The 24,222-nt window shown below is 39.0% G+C and overlaps 1 protein-coding gene across 1 annotated transcript in view; it reads right to left on the bottom strand.

The window, feature by feature from the left end:
* Positions 1–24,222, bottom strand: part of SLC1A3 (solute carrier family 1 member 3) — a 90,495-nt gene that overhangs the window by 11,208 nt on the left and 55,065 nt on the right. Inside the window, exons 4-6 of the mRNA XM_056112048.1 lie at positions 9,656–9,860; positions 4,117–4,159; positions 618–910 (exon numbers count right to left, since the gene is read on the bottom strand). Coding sequence (XP_055968023.1) covers positions 618–910; positions 4,117–4,159; positions 9,656–9,860 — 541 coding nt within the window. The remainder of the gene's footprint in view (positions 1–617; positions 911–4,116; positions 4,160–9,655; positions 9,861–24,222) is intronic.

Below are 24,222 nucleotides of genomic sequence, written 5' to 3'. Positions count from 1 at the left end.
CCTACCCCATCTGGGACCTTCCGGTGATATCGGCTCTGTTTGGGACCTGGAGCATTCTCTGGGAGCTGTGGGACCCCCCAGCCGGTTTTCTCCTTTGTTGCTGTGTTCCCTAGGCAAATTTTATCCCTTCTTCCAACTCATTTTTTAAATTACTTTGTCTCATTTTATTGAATTTTTATAGCACATGGAATGAGTACTTGTAGTTGACTTGTTTGGTTTTTCTTTGATATAAAATAACGTAGAATTCAGGAAGTCCATATCTATTTTTTGTCACAGTTATATATTCATAGTGCCTGGCATGATATACTTGGCATATAGCAGACACTCAAAAAACATGTCCTAAACGGCTAGCAGAAGAGGTTTAGAACATAGAAATGAAGAATAGGATTCCATCAGCAAAGAGGTGAGGAGTTGTTAGTTGTTTAAAAGCAAGAAAATTAATTTATTAAGAGATTTGCACATGGCATCAAGACCACCATAAGCTCAGAAAATTATGATATTCTTGTGTTGACCAGAATAAGATCATTGCAATTGGTCACTCTCTTTGTCACATGTTCCACATGTTGCTGACAGTAAGCATCTAGTCAAAAGCATATGAAGCACATGGAAATACCTACCACATTATCACTGCTACCAATCTCATGATGGCTTCATTCAGAGAATCAAAGAAGTCTTTCAGGGCTTGGCCCTGCTCCTTCATGTTCCCAATAACAAAACCGAAGCACATGGAGAAGACCACCAATCCTAAGGCATTGACTCCATTCACAGAGCCTGCAACTGGCACCAACTCTTCTTTGATTTTTGTAAGTGTCTCCATGGCCTCTGACACATTGTTTATCACAGCACCCACAAGTGTTTCATTGGGCTGAATAGGTACTCTAAATTTTTTCTTCTCATAGTTGGTTTTAAACTAAAAAAAGAAAGAACACAACAGTATTTAAAGGTGTTTTTTGTTTTCTTTGGACTTTTCTATAGTTCAAATGCATTATAATGATAAACTTTTTTTGTATTTAGACAATAGTATTAGGAAAATGCATTATTTTTAGAAAATACAATAGATAAAATTCATTATCTTTTAGCTATTACTTATTATCTAATCTAATAAATGCTCACTACTTCCTCTGTACAAATAGGAACACATCCATATATGTAACAAATCATAACAGAAAAGCAATATCTAGTTCAAGATGTTGAACTCACATACACATATGCTTTTACTTTCTTTTGAAACTCATAAAATGGGTTTAAAAAAACCTACAAATTCAAATATCCTCAATAGTCCCTTTATTCTCTATGGGCTCGTGCTATGGGATCATAGGAAAAAAAATCTCCTAACATTATTTTACTTATATTCTACAATGGAGAAACAGGAATAACTGTGCCAATTCTACTTCATAGGGTTGTGATAATATAATAAAACAGAATATAAAACATTGTGCAAATTTTGAAGCATTATATTAATCTTGGCTAATGCTAGTCAATAATAAAGCCCAGTGGATATTAAAAACCCAAACTCTCAAAATGATAATCTTAAGGGCATTAAATATCAATCACTTTTTCCTTTCATGTTTTTCTTTTTTCTTTTTCCATTTTTATATGCTGGAAGAAAAATGAATAGAGTAATACCATCTTCTGTCCTATCTTCACCCTTAACCTCTGTTTTAGTGCATCAAAGTTTAATGATTAGAACAGTGAAACTATATTCAGTGCTTCAGAGCAGCCTCAATTCTTAAGAATAAGTGCTTGATTAACATTGATGATGATGACCCACTTTTCAGGTCTATAGTTATTTCTATTATTATTCAAGAGATGGTCTTTTCCATATTCTGTCTGCAAAGATGTCCCAGTCTGGAGATGCTGAGTTCATTACTGAGACCATAATTGTTTCTATCATAAGTTCATCCCTCTATGATTTTTATTGAGAACAGAATTCCTGGTCTTGATTCTGGTGGCCATTGGCAACATAGAGAATAATAATGTACGAATGTTGACTTGATCTAGAATCTAGGGAAGGAAAACACATCTGTACATAAAATTTCAGTCCAATTTTACTAAGAGTAAATGGGAGACTGTCTTGCCCATTGGGAAACCACTGTTTCCAGAGAAAGTCACAGTCAGTTGTCTATACTGTAGCTACATCTTTGAATAATCAGTGTAACTGCTGGTAACTTCAAGTAACACAGAAACTGATCCCTCCTTGTCATCTATTCTTGTCAACTCTAAAATCTCCATATTCCACTGGGGGGGGCATATACAATTTATGGCTTGCTTAGAATAGATTTTTCAATCATGACTAGCCTTTCCTGTGCTTTTGACTCTTTCCCCTGAGATACAGTTTGTAGCCTACACAGAGACTGCAAACTCATTTGGATTTTGGCCTAAGAAAAATAGATCTGGAAAGATGCAGTGCTTCCCCTTCAAAATCCTATAAATGCAATCCAAAACCAGACACAATAAATCTGCATGAGTCAGCACTTTTCTAGTGCTGTTAGAAATCAGCGTTTTTAATGTTGGCCAGTGCCAGCTGATTATATGGGATCCATGGTGCTGGGGTTGGTTGGGCATACTGAAAAGGTTTTATTATTTATAGTTACAGCTGTTTTTGAATAAAGAAAAAAATTGGCTCTTACTTTTTTGAAGTTAGATTTCTTTTAAATATTTATTTGTTTTTGGATCACAGCAGTGATCAGGGCTTGCTCCTGCCTCTGTGTTCAGGGATCACTCCTGACAGGACTCCGGGGACCATACATGTAGTGTAGGGGGAATCAAACTTTGGTCAGCCTGATGCAAGGCAAGCATGTATTACCCACTGTATTTTATCCTCAGCCTTCTTTTGAAATTTTGCATAAGTTGCATATTAAAACAGTCAATAAAATTTTATGAAAGTGGAGAACAGCCTGAAGGGTGACTTTTATTGTAAAACTTGGATCTTCATGAGGTCAGCACATTTTTTTGTTTGTTTTAATGGATTCTAAACAGATGTATGGGGAATTACAGAAAGGTGAAGTAGCATAGGAGCTGGAAAATGTTTGCAATTATTAACAAGAAGGTCAAGTTGTTTCCCTTTTACAATTTGGGCAGCAAGATTCATTCACTACATGAATTTAGAATAAACTTTACCAATTTTGTTCTTTAAGAATAAAATGTACTTGTATCCACAACACTGAGACTCCAGAGCTGTTTGCATATGGGGCTAAATGGAATAGGATCTCACAACAACCTCTAGGTAGGAGTCTCATATCACTAATAGGTATAGCAAGATTTTGGATTCAATATAAAAGCTATGATTTCTAGGTCTGCCAATGATTACTTGTGAGATCTTGTAAAATCCCCCTTAGTGGGTGACTTCTTTCATTAATGAACTGGAGACAAAGATACCCATCACATGAATATGAGAATTAAATATAACATAGTGCTTGTCATATAGCAGGCATTTAATAAATGATGTCATTGCTTTCTGATATGGTTCCTCCTCTAGAATAAGGCTCTCTCAGTAGACTTTTAAAAAACAGTCCTTTGTTTTTTTTCTAAACTTAGAAAACTGAATAATATTCCTAATCTTTGTAGTAAATTGAAGGACTGGAGAAATTGCTCAAGAAACTGAGCTCATGCTTTGCAGTTAGGTGCTCCAGAGGCCCAGACTTGATATCTGGTACCAGATAGTCTCCTGATCACTTCCAGGGGTAGTCCTTAAGCACTGAGCTGGGAGTCGCCCCTGAGCACTTTCAGGTATGCTCCTCTGCCCCCTCATCTCCCAAAATGTAAGTTCTAAATTTATTTTACATTGTAGTTTTCATGTTTGGATGGCTTTTATGTATAAGATGTGGGTGTAGAAGAGAGAAGGTCTCCTCATTTGCCTTTAAACGATTAATAGAGACTTAATGAGCTAGTTGTAAATAAGATATAACAGCATCTTACAAGTAATAAACCTTCAAAACAGGTTAAAACACACCTCCCTAGTATAAACTTCCCAGAAATCCTGAGCACATTAATCTTGTTGGTAAGATAATTGTTTTTTTATTACAGAGAAATGTAAAAAATACAATAAAAAAGGGGATCCCATTCTGACATTCCAAAGAGAATTTGAAAACTGAATTCTGGCTGTAGATTATTTACCTGTTTAAAGCAGGCTTCTACCAGATTTGGAGGAAACATATTCCTGCAAAGAAAAGAATAATTACTTCAAATATTTCCCAATTATAAGTTTGTTCCTTAAATAGTTGCTTGCACTGTCTAAGATAAAGATACATTGAACCAAGAAGCACAAGAAAAAAGACAAAATTCTGGTAGATTTTATGACTTGAAATGGGATGCATTGTCATCCTTAAGTGCAACTGTTACAGCTTATATTTTTTCAGGGGAGATCCCATATTCAATTTATTTGTTCTCTTGTCAGACAATAGAATTATTTGTTCAACTAAGATATCATCAAAATCTGCTCCTAGGAAGAATCAAAGTGATAACAGAATTTTCTTCTATAATATACATTCTGGTCAATAGAATTTTCTTCAATATTTGATAATGTGCCATGTGTCAAGGGATCAAATGTTCTGAATCAAGAGTCATGGTCAGGGGCTAGGGTTGTGGCTTGGTAGAGTACTTGCTTTGCATGTGTGAGGCCCTGGATTCAATCTCAGGCACTGCAAAAAAAGAGAAAAGTCATGATTGGAGTATAGAATTTTGATCTCTGAAAAGTCCTCACAAATACACATTGGGAGGTGGTATATTGAAACTACATTGCCTGATCTCTTGAGTTCTGTATTTACTAGAGAGTACATGATTTGCAAAACTGAAATTTGAGGCCCGTGTGACTTGAAAATTTGTCACTTCCTCAGAGCAGCGTTTGAGTTCATGTATGTGGGGGAGGAGTAAAGGGACAACACTCTCACAGAAGAATCCCAAGCCTGCTGCATGATGTTGGTCAAAGTATGGCGTTTATTTAGGTCTCAGTTGACTCATCTTTTGGGAGAAGGAACAATGAATGACTTGTTTCACTGAAGAGCCCAAGATTCTACCAGTTGTACGTTGTTACAGTTATGAATTTATATTTCCCTCTTTCTACTCCTAACCCTCCAATTTTATTTTCTTTCCTGTGTATGCCTTATGGGTTTATTAATTTTATATTGACAGAAATGTGACTTCAAGAGATTCCAGAATCAATGCTCAATCAAAATGCAGACAGATAGATTAATTATCCTAATTAAGGAAAGGCAGAAACATTGGGTGCTCCTATGGACCCACCAGGTTGGGAGATTCTAACTTTTTAAGCAAGTGTAGAAATTACATATAAAGAAAATATTTCTAATCCAAAGTACCTGTGGGTGATATCCATTTTAGAAATTGCAAAAGCCTTGATTAATTGCATAAACTAAGTTAGGTAATAGTTATTGTGTGACAATTTGGTTTGAATCAGTATTGTAGGGTAACTTGTTATATTTTGATCTTTATGATTAACTGTCTGAAAAAGACAAAAAGGAGAATTTGTGAAGTGGTTTGTGTTTACAAATTATTAAGTCACCCAATGGTGGGAATTGAGAAAGCTGCAAAGAAAACCCTTACTTTCCAAATCTCTCCCGAATTACCCGCCACAGAATGATTCCTTGAGTTCTCCTGTGAAATTAAGCCCCCAGGAGATATTCTTTTTTAGAGGACCAGTGGGGACCCCTATCAAGTATCTAAGACTAGTTACCAATTACTAGGTAAGTAAGTTGTTAAAATGGGAGAAAAGGGCTAGTTTGAGGGAGTAAACACAGGGTAAGGGTTACTCAGTAGAAGAGCACTAATAGGTAGGAAATCTAAATAAGGTCCCGTTGCCCTTCTATTTGCTGCTCAATACATGTTTGGGAAGCTAATCTCTTGGACTGAAGCATGTGGACTTTCTTACATTCTGACTTCCTATTGGGTTTGTCCACAGGGATGCACTGAAGATTGTAGGGTAGTGGGAGAGAAAAGTGGAGATATATATACACTTTTCTTAATTTGCCAGGTTAAATAGCAGCCCCTTTCTTCCAAATTAGAGCCATAGAGCCCTATCTCGAAGGTCCTTTTCCATGAACACATTCTTCTGGAGTTCCAGTAATAGCTCCTTACTTTGCCTCACAGATCTAGGGTGGTCAAAAAATAGCTTCCTATTATTAGTTCCTGGTGCCTCCAGCTCCTTGGTTGTTTTATTAACACTGTCCATTTATTTGCAAATCCTCTTCAATGATTCCTTTGAATATGAATGTGTCTCCTGCCAGGACCTGACTGGTGTGAAGGCAGGTGTTGAAGAGCAGAGACAGGATCAAATTGGCTTACTTCACAGTTCTGTGCAAGTCCCGCTCTAGTATGTTTCAAGTGTCAGATAGACTCATTCATAATTAGCATGTGGCTTGTACAAAAAATGTTAAAGAATTTGTCCTTTAGTCCTCAATTACTGATCTGCCAAATCCTTCATAATGAGTAAGAAGAGAAAACCTTGGGACTGACCAAATTATTTCTCAAGTGCCTCCTGAAAATAAATTGTTTGTAGTAATCAAGAAAGATGGGCTGGAGTGATAGCACAGCGGTAGGGCATTTGCCTTGCATGCAGCCAACATGGCCAACCCAAGTTCGATTCCTTTCGGACAGCCCGGCAAGCTACCGAGAGTATCTCACCCGCACGACAGAGCCTGGCAAGCTCCCAGTGAGGTATTCGATATGCCAAACACAGTAACAACAAAGTCTCCAATGGAGACGTTACTGGGCCCGCTCGAACAAATCGATGATCAATGGGAGGGCCTTAATCAAGAAAGATATAAATTCCAAGTTTTAATTGAAGAGTCTAATGAGAACACTGTATTTGAATAAAAAACTAAAAATGCCAAAGTAAGACTTGAGAAAAGTAGGTTAAGATTTATTAATACTCCATCTGCACTCCTATGTTCATTTCGGCACTATTCACAATAGCCACAATATGAAACAACCAAAATGTTCAAGAAGAGATGACTGTATAAAGAAACTATGGTACACATATACAATGGAATACACATACAATGGAATACTATTTGACCATAAGAAAAGATGAAGTCATACAATTTGCTGCTACATGAATGGACCTGGAGAGTATCATATTGAGTGAGATCAGTCAGAGAGAAAGTAATAGACTTACAATGATTTTTCGCATATGTAAAATACATTGGTGGAAGGTAATGGACCCTGGTGAAAGGAATGAATCTCATTGTACTGAGATTCAATCATAAATATCTTTGTAGCACTGTCCTCCTGTTGTTCATCGATTTGCTTGAGTGGGCACCAGTAACGTCTCCATTTTGAGACTTGTTACTGTTTTTGGCATATTGAAAATGCCATGGGGAGCTTTCCATGCTCTGCCAATCGGGAGGATACTCTTGGTAGCTTGCTGGGCTCTCTGAGAGGGGCAGAGGAATTGAACCCAGATTGGCTACTTGCAAGGCAAATGCCCTACCCACTGTGCTATCATATGGAATACAAGTATAGAATACAAATATCAAGTCATTACACCATACCCCTGTAACTAATACAATGTTTATATTAATTTCATTTAAAAAACTTAATACAAGAACACCCATATAGAAATATAAAATAATCTTCCCTTTACCAGCATTATCTTCTCATGGCCAGTACCTATTGCAGTTTATTTTTATAAAGAAAACCACATAGCAAAAATGAATTTTTGTAGTCATTGTAGCAGAGATGGAGGGGTCACAACTCATCTGGTTGCAGGGCCATTTATGCTAATTTATGGTGTCAGGAATACATTTGGACAGAATATGGACTAAAGTTGACCTGGAATAGCACCATCCAATATGGTAGCCACCAGTTCCGTGGGCTACTTAAATTTAAATTAACTGAAATTAATAAAACTTAAAATTTGATCCTTCAGTGGTATTAGTCAAGCATCAAATGTCCATCAACCAACTACAGTTGAGTCTTTCCAAATGGGACAGCAAGGGAAGTGTTGGAGTACAGCTGCCGCTAAGCTCCATTATGACTAACTTCTGTCCTGCGCAAATGCTTGCTCATTTTCCCCGGGCACTGCAGTTTTGCCACAATCAGCTGTTTTAAATAAATAGAAGTGGTTGGCCCCTAATTCCCAATGTTTTAAAGCAAAGTCAAAGTGAGGGCTGTGGAAAAAGAATCAAATGAAGTGTTGGGGGCCCTGTTTACTATGACTTTTGCAGAGGGGCGCAGCATATTCAGACAAGCAAATCCCCCACCTGTGGATAATCACAGGGGAGTGCTCACCTTGGACGGCCACAAATGCTTTGCAAGGGTCCTCTTGATCACTTTCTTCTACCTTCCAATCCCGTTCATCACAAAAGTCAGAGCCATTTTAAATTGGAGGTGAGGGGCCGGAGTGATAGTGTAGTGGGTAGTGCCTTTGCCTTGCTCACTGCTGGCTGGGTTTCGATCCCACACACCCCATGTAGTGTGATCCCCAAGCACAGAGCCAAGAGTAAGCCCTGAGCACTGCTGGATGTGACCCAAGAAGATTGGAGGTGAGGGGGACCAGCAGTAACTTTCTCACAGCGGATAAGATCATAGATCCAGACTCATTCCAAGTCTGGCTCAACCTGTTCTCCTTCCTGCTCTCAGTACTCGGGCACATTGGCTTTGCTGCTAGAGCCTCAGATGTGTTGCATTCAAAACACTTTTGCCCCAACCCAGCATTCCCATCGCCACCCCTGAGCTCTACCTCACAAGACTTTGCACTTCTGATTCTTCTCCCCTCTAACTATAGCACTGCGTTTGTGCACCCAGTTCTCTCCCCAGGGCTCATACTTCAAGGCACTCTAGCTCAGCACTGCTTAAGAGAAATATATTCCAACCACATATGACATAAATGTGATGGTTGCCGCATTGTACCACAAGTAAATGCTGGAGGCAATCATTTCATAATAGTCTATTTAATCCAACACTTGCAAAATACCACCTCAACATGGGAGTGTGTACTCATGGAAGTGTGTGCTCATGGAAGTGTGTACTCACAGGAGTGTTTGCTCATGGGAGTGTGTACTCATGAGACTTTTGCAGAAGGGCACAGCACTTTCGGACAAGCAACTTATGGGAGTGTTTGCTCATGGGAGTGGGTACTCACAGTAGTGTGTACTAATGGGAGTGTTTACTCATGGGTTTGTGTAGTCATGGGAGTGTGTGCTCCTGGGAATATGTACTCACGGGAGTGTGTGCTCACAGGAGCGTGTACTCATGGGACTGTTTGCTCACGGGATTCTGTACTCACGGGAGTGTGTACTCATGGGAGTGTGTGCTCATGAGAGTGTGTACTCACAGGAGCGTGTGCTCATGGGAGTGTGTACTCTTAGGAGTGTGCACACTCGGGAGTATGTACTCATGGAGTCTGTACTTATGGAGTGTGTACTCATGAGAGTAATATCTTTGTAAACATTATAAAAAAGAGTTATTAATATTCCAAAGCTGAGAAATTAACTGCATTGTCAAATCTTCATCCTAGAAGTAGTGGTTTATGATATTTTACACATGAGATGAGAACATGAATTCTTACTTTAGAGAGAAGTAAAGATATGACTTTCATTTTAAACTTGTCTGGACCCCTCTTCCAAGGCTTGAGGAGCCCTCCAAAAGGAGAGCTGAGTGATGAAAACATACCCAAAGGGAGACAGTGGGAAAGACATACCTGATCAAGTCCAGGAAGGCGTCTGCAGCTGTCACTTGTACAACTTTGCCTTCTCTGTGCATATTTTCCTTTGTGCCCTTCCCAGGATGGATGATGATGACAATGATTATGCCAATCACCACAGCAATGATGGTTGTAGTCATGTAATAGACTACAGCTCGCATCCCCATCTTTCCTGATGCCTTACTATCTAGGGCGGCCATTCCTGGGGAAGGCAAACAGAAGATTTTCAGGCAGTCAGTTCAGGGAATTCTCCAGGAAAGATCATGAGAAAAACATTTATTTTTCTACTTCCCTAACCTCACCCCACCCAACAATGGGATTTTATACATGGTACATGAAGTTGGCAACGAATTTAATTAGGGCACCATAAAAAGTGAAGGAGAAACAAAAACATAGAATGGGCAGAAAATAAAAGACACATGATCACCCATTTTCTACCCCAAGAGTTGTTTTCACACAGTTCTCTAATTGTTTGAAAAGGCAAGTCAAATTCTTTCTTAGGTTTCTATTAGTTAGGGAAGCTACAAGAGACAACAGTGAGGAGGGATGTGTGTATAAAGATTACTTGAAAAGTTTTTTTTTATCCTAAGAAAGGGGATATTTGCCTCATGTTAGAAAATAATGTATTATAGATAAATAAAAATGTAGTTCGGGCTAAGGGATATGGCTCAGTGGGCTGGAGTGCATGCTTTGCCTGTGGGAATCTCAGGTTTGATTCTAGCACTGCATGATCCCCTGAGAATCTCTACAAGTGGCCCCTTGAGTTTTTTTTTTAATTACACTTTAACAAGGTGTGATTTTAAAAAAGGACAAAAAAGGTAATCCTTAAAAAATTTCTAGCAGAATAATCTAAATGCATCATAAATTTAAGCACTGTGGTGATTCACACAGATTAACTGTCATTAAATTCTTTAAAAATACACACATACGTAGCACTGTAGCACTGTTCTCCCCGATGTTCATTGATGTGCTTGAGCGGGCTCAGTAAGGTCTCCATTGTGAGACTTGTTGTTACTGGTTTTGGCATATCAAATACATCACGGGTAGCTTGCCAGGCTTTGTCATGCGGGCGAAATACTCTCAGTAGCTTGCCAGGCTCTCCAAGAGAGGCGGAGAAATCGAACTTGGTTCTGCCGCATCAGCCATGTGCAAGGCAAACACCCTACCTGCTGTGCTGTTGCTCTAGCCCGCACATACGTATATATAAAATATTTATATATTATATCACTGTTCTCCCGTTGTTCATCGATTTTCTCGAGCGGGCCCAGTAACGTCTCCATCATGAGACTTTGTCGTTACTGTGTTTGGCATATCGAATACGTCATGGGTAGCTTGCCAGGCTCTGCTGTGCGGGCAAGATACTCTCGGTAGCTTGCCAGGCTCTCCGAGAGGGGCGGAGGAATCGAACTTGGGTCAGTCATGTTGGCTGTGTGTAAGGCAAACGCCCTACCCACTGTGCTATCGCTCCAGCCCATATATATATATATATATTATATAGTCATATAACATCTAATTATATAATATTCCTTATCCATATTCTGCTGGAGATATAGGATATACTCAGCAGTGCTCAGCACTTACTCCTGACTCTGCTCAGGTTTCACTCTTGGGGGGGTTTGGGTGGTAATATGAGGTACCAGGGACAGAATCCAGGTCCTGCTGCATTAAGCCCTTAATGCACTTAGCATTAAGCACTTAAACACTCTACCTTCTATGCTATCTCTCCAGCCCTTTTTGTAGTACTCTTCTATGCTTTATGTATAATTTTGATTACCTACAGATTTATCCTTCAATTTACATTAAAGGAGACATGATTAGCAAGAACAAATCTCTTATAGCATCTCCGTTGTTTCCTTTTCTTCTCATCTAATACTAAAGTAATGGTAAGGTTCTTTTCATGTTTGCACCCTGCCTTCCTCCACCTTGTCCCACAGACTTGGAGCACCTCACCTCATGCTAAACATTCTTCTTCCCTTTTCAGGCCATCTTCAAAGTCTATCTCAGGCAAGTTGTTATCCTAGGTGAAAAAGGAGGCATGACTTTTAAGATTTCCCTAGCTGCTCTAGCAAATGAAACACATCTCAATGCCTCTCTTGATGGAAAAAAATTAAAAGTGAGACAAAATTATCAAATATTAGATCATATATAATCTAATGGATTAATTATTCATTAATGAATTAACTATTCATTACCTATCTCATCAAATTTCTACCTTCATTTTCCTCCCTAATACCACCAAAACACTAAAATCCAATCACTGAATTATCCAATTATGATTAAACACATAAGTTTCTCTTATATTTAAAATTTGTTCTATAAATGTATTAAAAGAGTCTACTGTATTTCAATGCCCAGTATCAGATTCCAGTAGTGATTTTCTATCAATGTTCTGTTCATATCAACATATTTAGAGTAATGTGAATATTAAAAAAAGCAGATCCCATGATTTTCAGTTCTGTGATTGGGATTTCCCCCAAATTTTGATGCAGTGGTAATCATTTTGATATGATAACTAAAGAGTTGATTTTCAATATTACCTTCTATTTGCATTTGAACCATTATCATTCATAGTTCATAAGCACTTCCTTAGTACCCAATATGCTCTACTTTTAACAATAATGTTTAAGGAATTTAAAAACAAAATTCAGATATTTTTTCAGGTCTTACTTAACACAAAGTAGTGGTAACATGATCTTTTGTAAGCTGACTATATTTTCTGTCTCCTGGAAAGCCAACGCAGTGCCTTCACCTTTGCCTTTCAGGCATGGATTTAGCTTTTTTGTCCTTGTCCATGGTTTTGAAGCCATGGGTAAAGTATCTATTGGTTAGGAGATGATATTTCAGTACTTCACCAATGCTAAACATGGGCTGATCTCTTTTCAAAAAACAAAGTGTCCCATCCTCCCATTTTATTTTCAGGTCTGAATCACATCTCAAAATATCTTGTACTTAAAATAATTTCTCCCAGAAGGGCTCCACTGTCTTTTTTATCATTGTCTAAGCTTGTCACCACTGAAGCCTGCAATTCTTCAGTCGGTGAGTGATGCAGGTACAATAGGCCAGATATATCTGCTGAGAAGTACCAGGCAGCAGAAATGTCTTTCTTGGGGATACTTCCTTCCTCTCTGCCTTCTAGTCTGAGAAGCTGTTCTGTTTTCACACCAATTCTTCTCTGATGTTCCTGCTGATATTCCCAGCCTGTAGGCAAGAGGCTTTAATTTACAGTGGCAAACAAAGAAAGAGGCTTAAATCTTCCGTCTTCCCACCACCAGGGAAAAAAGAGAAATATCCCAGAATCACAACTATTGGGCTAGTAACCCTAGGAATTAAAGTTTATATATTAGGATTATTTTTTTTAAAATGACATAAGAAGTATTTTTTCCTTTTTTTAAAATAAGAATTGGAATAGCTGAAGGGAACCCTTGAGGCACACTTTTATAGCAATGAGCCCTGATGGATAATCTAAAGAGAGACCTCAGAAACCTATTCATGTTGACCCTTCTCTTTCAAAGAGAATAAAGCAACTAGGAATTGGGACAGCTCAGTGACAAAACACCTGCCTTACAAGCTTGAGATCTTGCCTTGCAAGAGCTTGATCTCCAGCACTGCCCTGACTGCTCTGAGTATGATCACTGTGGCACTGCCTTTTGGGATTCCTGGTACCACAGCTATGTGTGATCTCTGATCATCACAATAACAACAACAAAAGGAAAGGGAAGAGGAATAAATGCACAATACACATAAACACACACACACACACACACACACACACACACACACACACACACACACCAAACAACAATAATTACTACTGCTTCAGCTAAGGAAAGGGGAGTGGTGGGTATCTTCACTCTTTAGGTCTTTACACTAAAGTGGGACCTGGTATTCTATAAGGTGCAACTTGCCCAGATGTTCCAGCATTTACCTCTCTTTCTAGTTCTAAGTACTTCCCATTCTCCCTTTCTCTGATAGGTTTGTAAAATTCAAGGGACCATTGGAAATAAGACTGAGCTCTGTAATCGGGGCTTCATCAGACCAGATGTAGACAATCTGAGCCAGAAAGAGACTGGTCTAGAAACTGAAATAATGGAGGAAGAGGTCTGAAGGACACAACCCCACTGAGCAGTGTGTTATTCTTCTACCTCTTTGCCCAGACAGACCATCTCCTTTCCCCAGCCTTGTGAAATTCAAGAGACAAAGCTTTATATCAAAGGCAACATACAAGTGTCATAGTGTCTACAGGCAAGAGTAAAGTACTAAATCACTTCGAGGAAAAGGAAACTTTGGCAGGAAGTACTCTAAATGTTTGAGAAGGCGAGAGTGTTTCTTGAGCCTTGTCACTAAAATATATAGGAGACAAGGCATGGGGGCAAGGGGGAGTGAAGAGGTCACTTGGCTATGTAGGCTGGTGTGGGAGTATGTTACAATGTGTTCATCTAAACTCATATTTAAGAAACACATTTCAGAGCAAGTAGTAAAGATAATGATCTTGTCTGGAGCCCTTTTTCTTAATTTGAACTGGACTTATCTAAGTGATCCCCATTCAAGACATCCTGACATCATCCTGACATCTTTATTATAAAAACAAGTTTTAGTCAGAAATTAGATCCATTTGAAACTCAAAGAAATACTACCTGGTACTATTGCTACCCTGTTACTATGTTTCTAACTCTTCCAAGCAAATGACAGAGCTCTAAAGTTGAGATGTTTTGTATATTTTCAGTATGTTTTGCATCACTTCTAATGTACCTACAACATGTTACCAAACGAGCTAAACATTTAACAGATAAAACAAGATATTTCTAGAAAGTTAAAACTCTGCTTCAAGTATTTGGTATTCTGGACAACAGTCATTTTGAAGGGATGAAAAGAGATTCTTAATGCAATGAGCATATGCACCTTTTTATGATGATATTTTGTCAGTTAAACATATCAAATTAATGTTTTCTTTGTTGTTAAAATTTTTTTCCTTTTCTTTTTGTTTTTGGGTGTGCTCAGGATTTACTCCTGGCTTTGAGTTCAGGGATCACTTGTAGCAGGTTTGGGTGACAATATAGGGTACCAGGGATCAAACCTAGATCAGCAAATTCCAAATCTCTACCCACTTACTATCTCTTTGGTCTCTCTCTCTCTCTCTCTCTGTCTTTAACAGGGAAGTTTAATTATGTAAGTCTACATTATAAAATAACTTTTTTGGTATAATATTTGATAAGTACCCTACCTACTAATTATCTCTTTGGTCTCTCTCTCTCTCTCTCTTTTTAATAGGACAGTTGAATTCTGTAAGTCTGTAATGCAAAATAAATTTTTTGGTATAATATTTCACATGGCTTCTTGTATAAGTGAAATACATATAGAGATATTAAAGAGATATTAAACATGCAAATAATATTAATTTCCCAAGAATCTATTATTTTCATAAGGTTTATTCTCCCATCTGCTAAAATTCTCTTATACATTAGGATATTTCAGTACACTTTCCTTAATAATTTCTGTCTTTGTATTTGAAACATGAAACTTACCCAAGCTTTCTACTATAAATTATCTTTCCACACATCCTCATAGTGCCATTATTCCTGCAGAGTCACTAGACCAGGCCCAGAAAGAATAGAGAAGAGCTGGTCGTGATTGCTGATTCAAGAATATTATTTTGTTTCGGCTTTTATTTTATTTTAGATAATACTTCTCCACAATGAGCTCCTCAAATACTCATATAATGAAAACTGTCTGTTCTCAACCCTTCTAGAATTTCAAGATGGGCAAATGTACAAGGAAATAAGGATGAACTCTAATGCATACTGTATTCATCTGAATACAATATGAAAAATAAAACTCTAAAATACATTAAATTTCATATGTACAAATTGAAAAATTGACAACAATGCAACCCTTAAAAGAGAAAGAAAGAGGATTGTAGAGTTCAAAGGACAGGAGGATCCTCCATGACATTGAAGCTAATGGTATCTTCAAAGATGTCACACCACTGGCCAAGCAAGTGAAAACAGAGATAGACAAATGGGACTATCTTAAACTAAGAAGCTTCTGGATCTCAAAAGAAACAGTGACAAATACAAAGACAGTCTACAGAATGGGAAAGGGTATTCACCCAAGACACATTTGACAAGGGGTTGATATCAAGGATATACGAAGAACTGGTTGAACTTCACAAGAAGAAAACAATCAACCCCATCAAAAAATGGGGCAACGAAATGAACAGAAACTTTCTCAAAGAAGAAATCCGAATGTCTAAAAGGCACAAGAGAAAATGCTCTACATCATTAATCATCAGGGAGAAGCAGATCAAAACCACAATGAGATATCATCTCACACCACAGAGACTGGCCCATATCCAGAAGAACAAAAGCAACCAGTGCTGGCACGGATGTGGCGAGAAAGGGATCCTTCTTCACTGCTGGTGGGAATGCTGACTGGTTCAGCCCTTTTGGAAAACAGTATGGATGATTCTCAAAAAATTAGAAACTGAGCTCCCATTTGACCCAGCAATACCACTCCTGGGAATATATCCCAGAGAGGCAAAAATGTATAGTTGAAGTGACATTTGCACTTGTTTGTTCATTGCAGCACAATAGCTAGAATCTAGAAAATGCCTGAGTGCCCGAGAACAGATGACTGGTTAAAGAAACTTTGGTACTCTACACAATGGAGTACTATGTAGCTGTTACAAATGATGAAGTCATGAAATTTACATACAAGTGGTACTACCTGGAAAGAATCGTGCTAAGCAAAATGAGTCAGAAAGAGAGGGACAGACATAGAAAGGTTGCATTCATCTGGGGAATATAAAGTAACAAAATAGGAGACTAACACCCAAGAACAGCTGAGATAAGTACCAGGAGGTTTACTCCATGGCTTGGAGGTCAGCCGCACATCTAGGGGAAAAGGCAGCTCAGACAGAGAAGGGAGCACCTATAAATAAAGGGTGTTGGGAGGATCCTCCCAGGATGGGAGATGCATGCTGAAATTAGACTGTAGACCGAACATGGTTGCCACTCAATGCCTCTTTTGCAAACCAACTGTACCTACAACTGTACCTCATGGTCTTTCACTAATATAAATTAAAAAAAAGACAGGAGGGTTGTACAGTTGCCATTGAAGGGGTGGGAAGTGAGCAGGAAACCAATTTAAATCTATGTCTAAAATTATATCAAACTATTTCTTCTCTGAAATCTTTTCTTTTGGCCCTTTTATAGACTGGGTTGTTTGTGCATGTGTGGTAGTGGTGGTGTGTGTATGTCTGTGGGTGGGGGGAACTGGGAAGAAAAGTTCCGTGCTTCTTTGGTTCCTGGAACATATAGTTAAAAGTTAGGTTAAGGCTGGAGTGATAACTCAAAGGTTTGAGTGCAAGGTTTGCATGTGGGGGCCTTGAATGAGTTTAATGCCCAGCACTACATGGTCTCCCAGCACCTCCATAAATGATCCCCAGGCACCAAACAGGAGTAACCCCTGAGAACTGCTAGGTGAAGCTCCACTCTCAATCCCCTAAAATGTTAGAAATGGTTGGTAAAGAATCACTGTACCACAATTTTTCATCAAAAATAGAAAGCAGGTTAAGTTCTGTTAACCTCAGAATTTAACAAAGGCTCCCAAACTTATTTGGTCTATCACTCCCTTTTCAGAAAAAACAAACAAAAAACACCTGCAAACAAAAAGACCCCTCAGTGTGCCATGGGAAATTTTCCTTTACACAAACAGCAAATCTGCTTTTCCATTCTGCCATTCCCCCATCCTGCTACCTCTAATTTTGGGAAACACTGGGTCATCTTGATTCTAAGGGATGATATTCAAATTACTTAAGGTCAACTTTGAACATTTATAGAATCATATACTTTAAATTGATTTAAAGTTGAGTTTAAATAAAATAAATAAATAATGGGTGGAGCGATAGCACAGTGATAGGGTGTTTACCTTGCACGCAGCTGACTTGACCGACCCGGGTTCAATTCCTCTGCTTCTCTTGGAGAGCCCAGCAAGGTACCGAGAGTATCTCACCCGCTCGGCAAAGTCTGGAAAGCTACCCATGATGTATTTGATATACCAAAAACAGTAACCAGAAGTCTCACAATGGAGACGTTACTGGGTTCGCTCAAGCAAATCGATGAACAATGGGAGGACAGTGCTACAGTGATTATTTTATTTTATTTATTATTTTATTTATTAATAAGATAAATAAAAAATAATAAAATTAGTGGGTTGAGTTTCCCTCTCTGCCCCAAGCAGGGCGCCAGCAGCTGAGGACTCCGGGACCCAGCCATAGCCATGTTAAGACCACTCTCCACATGCTTGAATGATCCTCATGCATGAAGGAACCGGCAGAGGAACACGGGTCTGCAGGACCTGGGGCTCAGATCTCCAAGCCTCCTCGGTTCAGGACTAGGCCTCTTCCACCCAGATCTCCCATCTTCTAGTAGCTAGACAGTTATACCCACCAACTGCCGTGTAACCCCATCAACAGCCAAGATCTAGAGACTATAAAATCAAGCTCCCAGAAGAGCGTGGGCGCATTTGCAGCTGCGCGACCTCTTATTGTCTAGTTCTCGATCTCAGAGAACCTGAAAGGCTACCGAGAGTATCCTGCCCACATATATGCCCTGACTGGGAACACGTGTAAAGGTGATTAGAGGCTGCCCCAAAAGCCTTCACCCCTCTTAGAGAGCCCAGCAAGCTTCCGAGAGTATCCCATCTGCACGGCAGAATCTGGCAAGCTACCCGTGGTGTATTCGATATGCCAAAAACACTAACAATAATGGTCCTCATTCCCCTGACCCTGAAAGAGCCCCCAATATGCCATTGGGTTACACTAGCATGTGACAGGGATGAATGGAAACGTTACTGGTGCCGGCTTGAGTAAATGGTTGGACAACGGGATGACAGTGATAGCGATAGTGATAGTGATACTTTAAATTCAATGGTGGAATGTGAATAATGAAAACTCCTTCATAGGGTTTTCATGGACATTAAAGGAGATGCCATATAGGAGATACTTAACATGGTGCTTGACACATGACTTTTTTTTTTACTACTAAAGAAACGATCAATAATAAATAACTCTCAAAGTGCTATTTGACTGCTGTAAACTTCCATTTCTTCTAGACAAGAAGATAATACCTACATTGCAAGCTAAGAGAAAACTTACATAAAGAATCTACAAAATCTGCAAGAAAGTCCTTGATAAATGTTAACAATGATCACTATAAGTCCCTCTAGAGAATTTTAGTGCCAAGAGAGCAAAACTACCCACCTGTTTTCATCATTGATTTAGCCCTTATGATCTGAGAAAAGGGCTTACAGAGAAAGACACCCCAGAATTATTTTTTGAATAGTGTTCTTGCAACTGTTTTTACTATTGGACTGGATAAAAAAATCATTACTTAGAAAAACCACTTATATTACATTACTATATGAATTACCAGTACTAAAACTGCTTTTGTTTAAATTACAGTTGATCTTTGAACAATATAGAGGTTAAGAGTAATGGCAGTCCACTCTGTTGGGGAAATCTTGTATAACACTTAGCTGATCATTGAATAATGGGTCCGCTCGAGCAAATTGATGAACAACGGGAGGACAGTGTTCCCGCAACAGTGTTCCTTGTCTCTGTGAATTCCCTAAGCAGATTCATTCATACACATCTGCTGTTTGTTTTAGAATGCAGAAAACACAGAAAAATTCCATGTATAAGTGAACTTTCACGGTTCTAATCTATGTTCAAGGATTGACTGTACTCTGAAATTCTGTTTTCACCAATGTTGGCTGATCATCCCTCAATTAATGCAAAAACAGTGATGTGCTATCAAGTAATCATGTAGTCAGGTGATGCTGAAATCCATATTTCCCCCCTCAACTCACAAAGTCAATTTAGTGGGTTCTGAACGGTATTTCCACCTTTTAATTTAAGGGTGTGGGATATCCAGCATGTAGCTACTTAGGACCATGAAATCCTGTGGTCTGGCTCTGGTACATGATGGGACAGACACATGTGCTTCTCATTGGCTGCCTACAACCCCTTACTATGTATTCTATAGTCTATGAATGATGTTAAAATTTCCAAATGATCCATGGAAGTAAAATGATTCCCTACTCTGTAGTTACAAAAGAACAGAAGAGAGAGTATTCGAGTGTGTCATATGTAGTAAAGGTAAGTATTGATTTGTATGCATATATGTGTATGGCTACAATGTAAACTACATTTGTAGTTGTATGTTCTAGTAAAATTTTTGGGGTAACACTGATATAAAACCCCATTCAGTTAATAGTAGTGACTGTAAAAAAGGAACCAAGAGCTATATGTGGTCTTGTTCCTTTCATATTCTCTTTCATGCCTTTGACTCTCCACCATACTCCCAAATTTCTTCCATCTAGCTAGCGGGGGATCAAGGAAATGAAGTGCAAAGCTCTGGTATTTGGGTTAATTCGTAATGAACAGAAACTAAAAACACACCACAGAGAAAAAAATGTTTCAGAAAATGTTTGCTTCATGGAATTTTGAGCCAAGAGGGATATTTAATCAGTGATTCTTAGAGAAGAGAGTTAAATCATATCTACAAAGAGCCGAGAACAATTTTGTGGCATTCACAGTCAATTAAATCAGAAGAATTTTCACCTGGGTTTTTCACCCTGGATAACATTTTCTTCCCATTATGGCTGTCATAATATCACACACTTGACACTCTCGTCACCTGCAATAGCACTTAGTTATGAGGTTATGTTGCATGAGAATGACCAAGAAAATTCCTTACAAATTTACTGCTTGTGATGGAATATAATTTGTTGGACAAATTGATTTTTTAATACAACTCTTAAAACTTGTCAACGAGACTCTTTTCCTTTGAACTCTTGTTCACAGTACAGTGAAGAGTGCCAAGGCAAAAAGGAACCATTCTCTTTTGAAAGATGGTTAAATAGAACTATGGGTGGAAAAGACAATATTATTACTGGCAGAAAAAAAAACACATAAATCACCTTTTTATTCACCCTTGAACAAGACTGAGCCAACAGTTTCTTTATCCCAGGCTATGGTAAGCTTTAAAAATGAGCCTCCAAACAGAGAAGCAGCAAGGGTGCACCTTCAAGGATGCTGCCTCGAAAAGCAAAGAGCTCCTAACGACCTTTGCCACTGGGGCTAAGACCGCTTCGACTGTGGTAACCTGTTGGTGAGGACCTCTGAGTGGTCAAGTTTTGCAATCTCTACACTTAGACAACCACACAATGGCCTCTTCTTCCAGCCTACCACAGTATTGCAATGACTCCAGTCATGCCTTTGGCCAGAAAATCCAGTCCAGGAAAGACTTCTCATTCTGCTCAAGCTCTCAGGAACTCACAGAGGGCCAGCTCGGACATTCGCTTCTCACAGGTCCACAGCTGCTAGTGCAAGACCCACAGGGAAATGACTGAGATACCCATTTACCCAGCCCATTAGACCATCCTTTGCTCACGGTGTTGGAATGTGCTGTACAATATGCTTTTTGGAAGAGGAACCAGGGAGTAATTCATCTTCTTTATGTGTGCTAAGCAGAGCAAGAGGGAGAGGCGAGCCGCAGGACCCATGATGAGCTGGGGAGTAGTGATTAGGAACAGCTGACAGTCTCAGACCAAGACCCTTTCTTTGGTTACCACATTGTAACAGCCGAGCACAAAGGAATGACTGTCCTCTCGCCAAGATTTAGAAAGCCAGGACCACAGAAAATAGCAGCTCAAAGAAAAATTGTGGGTATGTGCAGCGAGGGCAAGGAGCCAATGAGACCTTCTCTTGGTTCCTACCTGAACCGCTGGGCTTCCTAAGCAAAACTGGCAGCATCTGGAAAGGCAGGATCTGCCACCTGCACCCACCAGGAGCACTGATGTAAACTGGCAAAATATTCGCGTTCACCCAGATTAGAAACAACTTGCATACAGAGGCAAATTGTTTTGGTTTAATGAGAGGAAGTTCGTTGAGGGCCAGAGCTTCAGCCCCCTTTGCCTTTTCTCCCCACCAAAGAATCATGATTTACAAGCAACCCCTGAATGAATAGTTTGCAATTTCCCCCCAGCGGCCCTCTTTCCTTTGGCTCTTTATGGCTTGTCGTGGAAAGACCTTTATGTTCTGGGCCCCAAGAGACTTGGGGTGATGGTCAAGACAGCACGTTTCCTAACTGGCAGGGACCCGAATGGGACTGAATTTTATACCAACTGGGCCAGACTCATCCAGTGTGAATCAAAGACTGTTTCAAATTGACTGCACCACATGTAGAACTCAAGGGGTGTCCTTTCTTTCCCTGGAAGGCCTGTCCCTCACAGAAGAAAAGTAATTGAATGCCTCAGAGAAATTGAAAGCAGCATATGGATATTAAAAATCAATTCGGCCCGGCCTTCTTCCCAAAGCACCAGCTGAAGCCCAAAAGGGACTCCATGCCTTGCAATGAGACCTGGAAGCATCAGAAATTCCTGGGGCTGGGAATGCCCACCTCCCTCCCCTCATTCACTGCCATCAAAAGATTCAGGACCCATAATCCAATCTGAGCACTGGAAACAAACTGAAAACAAACAGAGGTTAAACTGGCTGCTCACTTTACACAGGCACAGAATATTTTTTGGTTTGTTTGTTTAAAAGTTTTTCTTTTTATTATTAAACAAAAACTGAGGATCAAATATGTCCATTGCCTCTATTTTCTAAATTAAATCCAGAGAGGTAGACTCTTATACACTACAGAAAAAAATAAAGTTAAAAAAAGTTTTTAACATTATGGTCTGTTATGAAACAGAGTGCCCCAAGTTAAGTCTCTGGAAGTAGAGTTGGGGTGGAGGAGAGGAGGAGACTTTAGGGACAAGAAAGGTGAGAGTGAGGGAGGGAAGGAAAAGAAGTGAAAAGGGGGAGGCTAAAATGCAGAGAAATGTGAGTGGAGAAAAAGGTGTTTTTTTTTTTTTATCTCAGTCAGCATATTTCTTGGGCTGGGGCCAGTATAGCCCCTTGCAGCTCTGATTAGTTTTCTCAGCATTTAAAAAGTTCATCAATTGTTCTTATCTAATCTATAGAGAAATAGTCGCACCCAGGGAAGAGAGATTATGCTTGCAGCTACCTGCTCTAACAATAAAGCGGTATCATTTCACAGAGTGAAAAACTCTGAAATTGGTTGCTTTCCCTCCTTTCTGCTTTACCCTCAAACTTAGAATGAGAACATTTTCTCCTTGGAACAGGAAAAGCTGCACTTTTTGGTCCCTGGGGCCAAGGGTGACAAAGGCATTCAATCCTTTCTGAGAGATTCCATGTTCTGGGAGAATGATGAAACACGTTTACAGCCTATTTTTCTTCTACAGGAAGGTGTAATTTCTGCATATTCTGTTCTTTTTTTGTGGATGTCTATGTTACATGATTTCTATGTGCTTCTCAATTTTGTGTTCTAATGTTTCTTCCAAGGAATATGTAGGGATTCATAAAAATTCTCCAAAGAAAAGTGTGAGCAGCCTCTTAGGTCAACTGAATAGACTTGGGATCTTGGATATTAAAAAAAAGAATTTGGGAATGATACTTGTTTGATTTGAGATTAATACTGCAAGGATTAGGTCAGTGCAAATTATTTTTAAACCTGAACTTTAGGGAAGGGGTGAGTAACAGTGCAGTCACCAGTGTCGGCAAAAGCACAACTGGTAGGTGGGTACATCTAAGTAAAGTCCAGTAACATTAAATGCCGTGAGAGACAGAAAGTTGAGGTGGATTAAGAAAGGGGTGGTGGGTGATGAAGACATAGCTGTTGAAAAGATAAATGAGGTAAAGGACAATATTGATTTTAAGTGAATGATTCACATGGCTATGACTGCCCCATTACAAAGAATGGAAAGTCTCAGGTAGCAGGGAAGTTATATTAAGGCTAGCATGCTTCTTTGAAAAATGAGTGTATTAGCTGCTTCTACAATTGAAGAAGTCTTTACTGACTCATGCATTTATTCCACATTTTTTGTTGTTATTGCAGGGTGCCAGAAATCTAATCTAGGGAATTATACCTGAGGAACATGTGCCCTCCCATTGAGTTTTTTTACTTTATTAAGAAATTTCTCAATGCTCAGGCCAAAGAGGTAATCATTATGGCCCTGATGTGTTTATTATATGTAAGAATTAACACATAAAACTGGCATAGTAATATGGGATGAAACTGAAACAATATCAGGAGGGACATATTCAAAGAAAATGATCGTAACTCTAGAGTTGCTTGGCCTTAAAAGATAAAGAATCTTATTCAGTAAGTGAGGGATAATAAAACTAGTTATTCCACAGGGTTGTTTGGATGATTGAATGAGTTCACTCTGTAATACTGTAGGCTAATATCTGCAAATGTAAGTTGGATGATTGGAGATGTGTTTGTTTTTGTTTTAAAAAAGTGTTTTTTAATATTTAGTATGTGAGGAGCTCAATAAATAAAATTAGATCATATTATGCCAGTCATTCTGTTGAATGCCTTATATCATTTAAATTTCCAAATAATTAGCCTGACCAGAAATGACAAAGATTCATTCCCATTTAGAGATCAGTATTTATGGAGGCTTAATTACTACCTCAGATCACAAGGTTAGAG

Source organism: Sorex fumeus, unplaced genomic scaffold, assembly GCF_029834395.1.
Source record: "Sorex fumeus unplaced genomic scaffold, SorFum_2.1 ptg000015l, whole genome shotgun sequence".
NCBI classification, from domain to species: domain Eukaryota; kingdom Metazoa; phylum Chordata; class Mammalia; order Eulipotyphla; family Soricidae; genus Sorex; species Sorex fumeus.
This window is presented reverse-complemented; position numbering and strand designations above follow the sequence as displayed.